The 10160-nt window shown below is 68.4% G+C and overlaps 3 protein-coding genes across 3 annotated transcripts in view; 2 read left to right on the plus strand and 1 right to left on the minus strand.

Moving 5' to 3' along the window:
* Window positions 1–366, plus strand: part of CHLNCDRAFT_36297 (hypothetical protein) — a gene marked incomplete at its 5' end in the record, with an annotated part of 2082 nt that extends 1716 nt beyond the window's left edge. Inside the window, one exon of the mRNA XM_005846001.1 lies at window positions 6–366. Coding sequence (XP_005846063.1) covers window positions 6–289 — 284 coding nt within the window. The 3' untranslated portion in view covers window positions 290–366. The remainder of the gene's footprint in view (window positions 1–5) is intronic.
* Window positions 367–383: 17 nt separating this feature from the next.
* CHLNCDRAFT_53482 (hypothetical protein) lies at window positions 384–7177 on the minus strand (the record flags this gene model as incomplete). The annotated part of the gene is made up of 13 exons (XM_005846142.1): window positions 384–712; window positions 836–926; window positions 1086–1214; window positions 1409–1685; window positions 1835–2174; window positions 2259–2393; window positions 3069–3158; window positions 3308–3413; window positions 3556–3675; window positions 3785–3857; window positions 4011–5250; window positions 5453–5584; window positions 5698–7177. The coding sequence occupies 13 exons, from the start codon at window positions 7175–7177 to the stop codon at window positions 384–386; spliced, it is 4542 nt and encodes a 1513-aa protein (XP_005846204.1).
* Window positions 7178–7503: 326 nt separating this feature from the next.
* Window positions 7504–9306, plus strand: CHLNCDRAFT_53483 (hypothetical protein; the record flags this gene model as incomplete). The annotated part of the gene is made up of 7 exons (XM_005846002.1): window positions 7504–7600; window positions 7735–7853; window positions 7959–8148; window positions 8341–8427; window positions 8569–8721; window positions 8961–9048; window positions 9210–9306. 7 exons carry the CDS (start codon window positions 7504–7506, stop codon window positions 9304–9306), a joined length of 831 nt encoding a protein of 276 aa, XP_005846064.1.
* Window positions 9307–10160: the final 854 nt, after the last annotated feature.

Here is a 10160-nt window from a genome sequence, read left to right on the forward strand (position 1 = left end):
TGCAGGAGCAGCGCCAGCCGCCGCGACCGGACCCTTGGCGGCGGGGGGTGCGTCCCCCGCCGCGCTGCCGCGCCTCTACTGGGTGCCGGCGGTGGGCTTGCTGCCGGGTACCGACCGCTACCGGCGGGATGCCGGCCTGGAGGGCATCCCGCTGCCGCCCACCGCAGACATTGCGACCGCCACGCTGGCGGGCGCGGGCGAGGCGCAGGCGCCGGGGCAGGTGCGGGTCGAGCAGCCGGCGGTCCCGCCTGTGGCCGCGCTGGGTGGGATGCACTTGACGGGGCAGTGAAGCGGCAGGAGCAGCTGGAGAGATGAGGGAACAGTCGCGCCTCTTGGCCAATCACCTCACGTGTAAAATCAGACTTCAGCGTCATCAATTGCGGTCAAGATGCCAAGCAGGCACACGCAAGCAGCGCGGCTCCAGCGGCCAGCGCCCCAGCCGGCCTGGACAGGCGGCTGCCGCGGCTGGGCGGCGGCGACGTCCCGGGGTCGTCCGTCGGCCCCAGCGGCCCCGGCGCGCTGCAGCCGCCGGCGCCAAGCAGCTGCGAGAACACGGCCACCCCATTGCCCAGCGAGGTGGCACGGCCTGTAAACAGCGGCAGGCCCAGCATGGCAGGCTCCCCCGGCCTGGCCGCCTGCAGCACTGCAGCGCTGATGGTGTAATTGCCGCTGCTGCCGCTGGCTGTGGTGAAGCTCCCGGCAGATATCGCCACTGCAGTTGTGAGCAGGTGTGAGCAGGGTGGGCACTTGACGATCAGGGTGGGCACGGCATGAGCCAGCTGTCACTGTGCGGCGCCAGACGGCTGGCAAATATGATCCAGCCACACCCACGCACCAGAGGCGTTGCCTGGCATGTGCAGCGTGATGTTTGGGAAGGCGGCAGAGACGGCCTCGAGGCTCGGCCCGCTGACCGCCAGCGGGGCGGCCTGTGGTGCAAGCGGCGGTGGTGCAAGCGGCAGTGCGTCAGTCACGGTGCACACTCGATACCTCTACTGCCATTTTGCCATAGGCATGTAGTGTGAAACCTTATGCCGCCAGCATGTCACACGCCCGCTTTGCCCTCGGCCTTACAGCCCAACACTCACCGAAAGGAGCGCCAGGCGAGGGTCGGCGGCCACAGCGGCCGTCACCGCCGCCACATACGCGCCCACCACCGCCGCCGGCAGCTCCAGCCCGGGCGCGGCGGTGTCCAGGAGCGCCAGCGCACCACCCGCCTGCAGGCAGGCAGCAGGGGCGAGTTCCCCGTATTGCGCCGCTCACAGCCGGGGATAGGCTGCCAGCATGCGCTGCATCAGCTAAGCTGCACGGCACACCATCTGCCCCATCACCACTGGTACGGGAGGTGTAGTACCTGTGTGGCAGATGATGCATTGGGTTCGCCGCCAAGGCTGACACCATCCAGGCGCACCCAGTAGCCGTAGAAGCCCGCGTTGGTGCTGTTGCTGGGGCCGGGCTGCAGCTGCGTGGTGGCGTACTGGAGGGAGGCGACATCGCCCGAGGGCCACGCGCCGCCCAGGGTGAGGAAGGAGGTGTTGGGCTGGCTGGCGCTGACGCACAGGCCCACTCCCCTGTCGATGCCGGCGGGCGCAAAGCGGACGGTTTGCAGGAGCAGGCTGGAGGGGCAGGTGTTGAGGCCGCAGGTGGCGGCCGGGGAGCGGCAGTACGCGTCGGGGTCGGCCACGGCTCTGCAGCCATGGGCAAAGGGACAGCTCCCTGCCAGCATCAGCGGGGGCATGTCCACACTCGCCCTGGCGCTGGCATGGCTGCGAATGGCCGCATGTGAGTAGGCAGGCAGGCAGGCAGGCAGGCAGGCCGGCGGCACGGCGGGACTCACGCCACCGCCCCCAGCGGCGCCCGCAGCTCCACTTGCTCCCACGTGTCGAATCCGGTGAGCCCCGCCCCAAACCGCAGCTGGTCTGTCGCCACCACGCCGCTGGCTGCCTGCTGGCCCTGGCTGGAGCTCTGGTTGAAGTTGAAGGTGCAGGTGGCGGCGGTGGAGCCGTTGGCGAGAGGCAGGTCGGCTGTCTGGCAGGGGCTAGCAGGCTCGGGTGGGCCCTGGGCATCCCACGGGTTCTTGGCAGGAAACGCTCCAGCGTCGGCGGTGGTTGAGGCGGCGGGCGAATAAAGCGCCTGGGAGGCTCCTGGGCAGTCCTGGGGCGTGGGCACCGTGATATCTGCAGCACAGGGGTGGGGCCGGTGGTTGGGGAAGCGAGCGAGGAGGGCCAAGCGTGACTGGGCTGGGCACGGGGCAGGCTCACATCCGGAGCCTGTGTCGGCGATGCAGGTGAGCGTCAGGGGCGGGCTGCCCACTTGGACTTGCATCACTAGCCGCTGCTGAATAAAGAGGAGGGGCACTACGTACGAGGGCACATACCGCGCCCTGGCGCCGCAGCCTGCAAAGGCAGGGTGGAGCGGCACGGCGGCAGCAGATGGTGGCGGAGGTCGGGGCGGTGGTAGATGGCCTGGATCAGGCGCTGCCCGCTCGCGAACTCAGCGTTCGAGAAACCATGGAGTCGGAGGACTCACAGGCGGCCAAAACGAGGGCCAAGGCCCACCAGGCGGTCATCGAGGTGGAGCGAGGCGCCGCCTCGGGGGCTGCCTGAGATTACATACGATTGCTTCGGAGCAAGAGTGGACAAATGAGGAGCTCCATTCCTCAAGGCACAAGGCCACGCGTTTGTCAGGAGCCACCTGGCGAGGGCGCCGGCGCTCTGACCGCGAGCTGAGGTTTGCGCTCACGGAATTTCAGAGAAGCCATGGTGAAATATTAAGAGACAACATTCAGCAGCAACCTGCGCAGCACTAGCTCAGCGCTGCGGCTGCCCTCCCGCGCCCGCGCCGCCGCTCTGCCCCAGGCTGCTCTCTCCCAGCACGATGCGGAAGTCGTCGGGCGCGTTGGGATCCATGAGGCCTGCACCAAGAGCCGGATGCACATTTTCAGCCAACAGTGGGACTGCAGCAACCGGGCTGGATGCACGGCGTAGCGGGTCGGCAAGGGCGCGCCCGCACCCCAGCCCGGCGACGGAATGCGGCCTACGCCCCGGGCAGTGCCCAACCACCGCAAGCACCTGCTTGGATGTAGGCCTGCCGCTGCTGGATGGATGCGATGATGCCCTTGGCCGAGTCGCTGAGCTCGTCGTATGGCGGCACCGGCTCGTCTGCAGCGGCGTGGCGCGGAGCAGAGGGTCGGCATGATGCGGCAGCTGCCTGGAAAGCTTAGCACGGTGTCGGCGTTGGCACTCATGCACAATCTGCCATGCCATGGCTGCCAGGGGCAGGCAGGGGCCTAGGCCCGCCGGCGCCCCACCTGCGTTCACCGCTTCGTGCAGCAGCTCGCGGTAGCTTTTCTCCTGACCGCCCTCAAACAGCGCCTTCCACCAGCTCTGCCGCGCCTTGACCAGCATCACGTGCACCTGCCGCCAGGCATGGGGCGGGCACTCAGCAGGGCCGTGGACAACAGCCAGCGGCTGCGGGCGTGCCAGCGGTGCGAGTCCGAGCAGGCTGGCAGGCGCCTGGCGCAGGCGGCGCAGCCAGGGCCTGGTGGTGCCTCCTCACCTCCTGGTCCTCCAGGCACCAGTGCAACTCTTTGGTCTTCACCGAGCCATGCAGGGCGCCATCCAGCACCCGCCCATACCACCCCAGGCCGACCATCAGGCGGCCGCTCTCCGCTGTCACCTGCAGGCAGGCAGGCAGGGGGCCGCCGCGGCAGGCTGTGTGCATCGCAGCCGCCTCCGCGTCGGCTCGCAGCAGTCGCGCCGCACGCCCGCCGGCCGCGGCTGCGCACCTGCACCTCTGACGCCCGGGTGCCAGCTGGCAGCGTGACGAACACGCTGACGTCCAGGCTGGTCTGGGTCCACCTGCAGTACCAGCAGTACCGGCAGTGACATGCCACACCCCCACACCCTTGGGCGTGTGGCGAGCGAGTGCATAAACAGCTGCCCCTCCCTCGGCAGCCAGCATCTCATGGGCATCGATCGGCAGGGGCGGCTAGGCTAGCGTGCTATGCTTACCTGACTTTCTTGGCCAGCGGCGCCGCCATCCACTCGGCACGCACCCGCCGCTGCTCCCCCGCCAGTCGGCTGCTGTCGAACACATCATGCAGATCCGGCACCTCCTCCTCCTCCTCCTCCTCAGTAGGCAGGCTGCCCTGCCATACTCTCTCCTCCGAAGCGTCCGGGCTGCAGGCGGCCCCCGGGGGCGTCGCCTGGGGCGGCAGCGGAGGGGCGGGCGCGGGTTTGGAGGCGGGCGCGGAATCTGCTGCTGGATCGAATGGCAGCTCTTCAATGAGCACAGAACCGCTCTTGTAGCTGCGCGCTGCCACCTCTCTCACGCCAGCGGTAACGCCAGCCGCGCCGCCGCTGCCCCCAGGGCTGCCATCCGTGCTGCTGGGTGCAGCCTGCACAGCCGACTGCCGCTGCATGCCGGGTCGGGCGGCTGGCTGGACTTGCCTAGGTGGCAGCGGCGGCTTTCCCAGGAAGCCCCTCCTGAGCTCCACAAACGCACCGTTCACCTCCTGCTGTGCCTGCTGGCTGGCGGCTACGCTGACCCCTGTCTGCTGGTTGTGGTGGTGCTCCCAAAGCATGTGCTTCATCTCCTTCTTCCCGATTGCCGCCCAGGCGCCGCCCCCGGGCGGTGTGAGCGGCGGCAGCTGCTGCTGCTGCTGGGCCCGCTCGCAGCAGCGCAGAACCAGCCTGCGGGTCGCTTGCTGCAAGTCCTGGCTGCTGCCTGACGCGGGTGCCCCCTGCTCCTGTCCACTGGCTTGTGCCAGCTGCCAGGCCCGGTACACTGTACTGCCCCTGGCCCATGCAGGCGCCTCCGCCGACTGGGGGCCTGCCACTCCCGTCAGCAGCGCAAACTCGCCACCGCTGCAGGTCGCGGAGGCTGACGCCAGCCTGCCCAGCGCCCGGACCCGGTGCTCGTGGCTGCTGCTGTGCAGGAAGATCGCCGCCAGGGCTGGCACCTCGCTGCCCTGGAGCAGCTCCTCGGCAGCCGCCACCACCCTGTCGGCGACTGCCGCATACAGCTGCTGTGCTGCCACCACGACCGACTCGGTGCAGTAGGCGCACAGCTCACTGCACAGAGCAAACAGATCGCTGCGGTACAGCAGGGCCGCGGCGCTGCTGCCAGCGGCAGCCGTGTGAAGCAGCAGGGCCAGCGCCAGCTCCAGCTGCGTCGTGCCCGCCGGCGCTGCCTGCTGCGCTGGCCGCTGGGTGGCGCCATCCTGGAGATCTAGCGAGAGCAGATAGTCGCCTGCAAGGAGCGAGGATGCACAGTGTGTGACCATGTGGGCAGCCCGAGTGGTGCACATTGTGCAGGCATGTGGGCAGCCTGAGTGGCGCAATGTCGCCGCACTTTAGGGCAGCCGGCGCAGCGCGACAGCCGGTGCAGCATGCACAGCGTGCAGTTCAATGCCGCACTCTGTCGCAAACTAAAAAAGAGTCCAAGCGATCACCTGCCGGGTTGTCTTTGAAGTCGGCTGCAAAGCGGCGCTTGATGTAGGCCTCGGGGGCGCCATCCTGCCCCAGCACTGGCGCGGTGCGCTGCGGCTGCTGCTCGTGCAGCTCTCGCACAAAGGCCAGCAGCTCTGCAAGGGGAGGGAGGGCAAGCGCGGGAGCAGCTGCTTCTAAACCATCAACGTTGCAGCGTGCGGGGGTCCACAGCACACTGCTGCTGCTCTCTCACAGCTCGGCACCTTACCCGTGACAAAGGCGCCAGGTACCACCGTCTTCTTTCCATCAGCGCTGCTGCCGGCCGCCTTCTCCTCCACCGCCTCTGCCAGCACCAGGTGCCGGCTGGATCCCGCCAGGGCGCTGGCCGCTCCCAGCAGGCACGACCGAACAGCCACAAGCTCCGGGATGAAGACATGCTGCAGCTTCCGGCGCAGCTGCTGGAGAGCATGCTGCTCCATGTCTTCCATGCTGAGGCTGGCAGTGCCGTCTAGCTCTGCGCTGCCGCCGTCTGCGCCAGGACCATCCTCCTCGCAAGCTTCGCCGCCTTCACTGCCCTGCGGCTGGAAAGCCGCCATCCCCGGAGCTGCCGCAGCCGCCCGCAGCAGGGGCAGCAGCGGCCGGCAGTGCAGCACCACCTCTGTGCTGGCCACATCGCTGGCGTACTGCTGCAGCAGCAGCGCAGCCGCCACCACCGCATCTGGCGCCGCCTTGTGCAGCCTGCCGGTGTCTTCCAGCAGGCCCAGGATCCGCTCCACAGGGCTTTCCTGAGCAGGGCCTGCTGGCGAGCCGGGCAGCAGGTGGAGCAACACGTGCTGCCGCACCCATGCATCCCGAGCCGCAGCCCACCCCAGCAGCTGCATGGCGGCAGCTGCGCTGTCACCGGAGCAGCAGTCCACAGCCATGGCAGTGAGCCGCAGCCACACTGTGGTGGGCCACAGCACCGCCGGGCTGCCGGCGCCGGCTGCCACGGCGGCTGCTTGCAGCGCGGCGGCGGCCGCCCGCACGCAGCTGGAGCTGGGGCCGGCCAGGTGGAAGAGCAGCAGCTGGTAGCACTGGCGCCCGGGGTCCTCCAGGGCCGCCGCCGCCTCGGCAGCTGCGTCCTGGTCTGCGCCGCTGCCGAGCAGGCTGGTCAGCTGCTGCAGCAGCTCCACCGGGTCGGCATCCGCCCCTGCCTCGCCATCTGCCTCGGCTGCCAGCTCTGCTGCCACCTGACACGCCAGCACCTGCAGCTGCTGCTGCTGCTTCTCGCTCGAGCCAGAGCTGGCGGATCGGCGCTCCTCGTGCGCCAACCGGGCGGCTGCGTGCACCTCCAGAGCCACCCAGCCTGCTGCCATGTCGGCAGGTTTGGCCCCGGCCTCGCAGCGCATCGCCCGCAGGCGGTGCACCGCCGACGCCGCATCCCCAAGCGCCAGCTGCCCCGCGGCAGCCCTAAAGGCAGCCTTGCTGAGCCCGGGCTGCAGTTCCAGAACTGCCTGGGCATCCTCGGTGGCTGCCGCATAGTCGCCCAGCCGGAAGAGCGCCAGCGAGCGGTTGGACAGCAACATCACCCGCAGCGCCTCGGAGCCAGCCTGCAGCATGCCGGGAGGCCCTGCTGCTGCATCCAGGTGCTCAAGCGCAGCCGTGTAGTGCTGCGCAGCATGGTTGTACTCCTGAAGGCAGGGGGTGGTTGGTAGGTCGGGTGTGTCGGGAAGCCCAGCGAGCAGGGTGGCACTGGGTGGCGGCGGCATAGGCGCTCACCCTCCGACGGAAGGCGTCATTGCCCGCCGCCTTCTGCTGCTCGGGAGTCATTTACAGAGCTTATTTATAGGAGCAAGTCGTTTCAGGACACAGTGTCGCAGATCATGTGACGGGTTGATCAGCTGCCCACTGAGCCCGGGAGCTTTGGCCTACAAGCGGAGTATCTGCTGCCATTCAATGCGAGGGACAAACAAGGCAGCGATCGCCTCCTGGTCAACGTTTTCTACCCGCTCACTGGGGTTTCACAGCACAGTCTGATTATCTTTGAAACTGTGCTCCGCAACATCACCGCGGTCGCGGTGGGCGGCGTTTGAGCATGCTGCATCAGCTGCTATACACAATCATCCAGCTGCTGGAGCGGGCGGGCCTGCACACCCACCTCGATGCGCCGGTGGAGCGTGCTGGTGCCTTTGGTAAGCGGCAGCAGTGGGTTGTCCAGCGATGCGCAACTCATAGCAGCACCACTCCTGCGTGCAGCTACCACCTTGCCGCCGGCCGCCAAACCCTGCCGCCAACGCACCGAGGGCACCTCCCCTGCCTCTTGCAGCCCTGGGCATGGTGCTGCTGGATGTGATCATCAGCCACGGACCGCAAAAGGGCCTGCTGCTGCGTCTATTCCGGCAGGGCCCGCCGGGCACGAAGGAGGCCCGCCGCTTCCTATCCCAGGTGCGTCTTGGCCATGCGACTGCCCTAGCGAGGCGGCGCCTCGTTCCATAGGGCACACCATGGTGTAGTCAAAGCTGCGCTGCCCTCTGTCTGGGCCCCCTGCAGCTGGCGGCCAAGCTGGTGGGCATGGTGTTCCTGTCCGCCATCTTCCCGCTCGCCTTTGCCGTGCTGCTGGGCGAGCCCGCGCTGCGCGCCGCGCCGTTTGTGGGCACCAGCCCCACCTCCCAGCGCATGGTGGAGGTGGCCTCAGGCTACTTCCTCTACGACATCGTGCTGTGCATGCTGAAGTACAGCGGTGAGAACACGCGCAGCACGCACACAGCGGGCCGCGGAGGCGGGCGCCGGGCGGGCGCCGGCCTGCAGCGCGGCGCCCAACGCACCTCGTCGCGCCATCGCCTGTGACTGGGCCCGTCCCACCCCCCCGGGGCGTTGATCGACGGCTGGGACCAACTGCCTGCTCGCCCGCGCCTGCGCGCTGCCCCTGCAGACAACGGCTTTGAGTTCCTGCTGCATGCCGTGGTCTGCTCCTGCGTGTACACCATCGCCGCCATGCGGGGCGTCATGCACTACTACGGTGCGCGTGCTGGCGGTGGTGCCACACGGATCGGGCTCGCCCCTGCCCGGCGCTGCCTGGGCAGCCCGGCAGCAGCCGGCAGCCGCGCGTGGCGGCCGCGCCAACCTCCGCCTGCCTTGCCCCGCCGTCGCCCGCGTGCAGGCGCCGCGTTTCTCATGTGGGAGCTCAGCACGCCGGCCATGTACACGCGGTGGCTGATGCTCAAGGCGGGGCTGGGCAGCAGCGCTGCAATGCCGCTGGTCAACGCGGCCTTCATGCTGGCCTTCTTCGGCTGCCGCGTCGTCTGGGGCCCCAGTGAGTGTAACCGCCAGCCGCAGCTCAGGGCCGGCCCAGCCCAGCCCAGCGCTAGCCGGGCAGAGGCGGCTGGGGCCTGTTGCCCGGAGCCGCACCACCTCCAGCCACACACAGCCGCCGCCGTCGCGACGCTGCCCAGCCCTGCTCGGCTCGCACCTGCTGGCACCCTTCCCATATGCCTCCCCCGCGCCCCCTCACTGGTTCCCCGCCACCGCTGCTGCGCCGCCCCTGGCGTGCAGTCATGACGGTGGAGTTTTGGCGGGACAGCGCCGGGCAGCTGCTGGCGGCGTCCCCGGCGCTGCCGCCGGCTGCCATCTGGGTCGTCAGGTGCGTCCGCGTGTGGCTCGTTTCGGTCATCATGCAGCGCATGCAGCGGTGTCGACCCCGGGCCCCGGTGCTGCCTGCGCTGCGCCCTGCTATCGCCCCTTTGCGTCGTGTGTGCTCATCTTTCATGCACACCGATGCATGCATGCTTGCTGCTTCTGCAGGGTGATGAGCATCGCCCTCAACCTGCTGAACTACTACTGGTTCGCCACGATGGTGAAGCTGGCGGTGAAGGGCAAAACCAAGACCAAGGTGGTGTGAGGCGGATAGGCCTCAGTTGGCAACCCCGGCTGGCGGCCTGCGCACCGCCGTCGCATGTACGTGTCGTGCCTTTTGGTCCCGCCTGCACCTCTGCGTCCCCTTTCACTTTTGCACTGAGTTTTGTCAGTGAGTGGCCCCACACTGAAAAGCCGGCCAGGATGTCTGAGCGACAAGGGCAAGAGGGGAGGTGGCCAGTACCGTGCCCTCGCTCGGTGACAGTGGGGCCACACAACATGGGTGGTAGCTATCCCAGCAGCCGCCGCCATCCGACTCGCTTTGAAGTAACATCAGGCCGCGGGTTTTTGGGCTCCGCCCCGGTCTCTGGCAGCGCTCCTGTCCGCTGCGCTGCCATTGGGGCCTGGAACTGGTGCCAGCACCTTCTGTGCGGGGCCCGCGGCGGCTCTTTTCCCTCAGCGCTTTGCTTGCTGAGGGAGCTGCGAGTAGCCAAATTGGGCTGCGCGCTCCCTCCAGGACACCGCCACTGCCGCCGCCGCCGCCGCCGCCGCCGCCAACCGGCTGCCGGCTGCAGCCACCCGTTGCCCGGCATGCCAGCCAGGTCTGCTGCAGCGCTGTACTTGATACTCTTGGCGTGCCTAGGTGAGGAGCGCCTGCACAGAATAAACGCCATGCATGCTGTGCAAATCACGGCACCGCTAGCTGCATGGGCTGGCCGTTGTTCCACTGCACGCATGCACATGGGTGGCACCTGAAGGAGGCTCGCGAGCAGTGGGCTCTCGTGAGGATGGCTTGCACATGGTTGCTGGAATGCTGCAGGAGCTTCCCAGCCTACCACTGCACAAAAGCCGCCACCTCCACGACCAAAGCCGCCATTCCCCAAGCCCCCGCCCCGCGTA

This window comes from Chlorella variabilis (genome assembly GCF_000147415.1).
Source record: "Chlorella variabilis unplaced genomic scaffold CHLNCscaffold_15, whole genome shotgun sequence".
Taxonomy (NCBI): domain Eukaryota; kingdom Viridiplantae; phylum Chlorophyta; class Trebouxiophyceae; order Chlorellales; family Chlorellaceae; genus Chlorella; species Chlorella variabilis.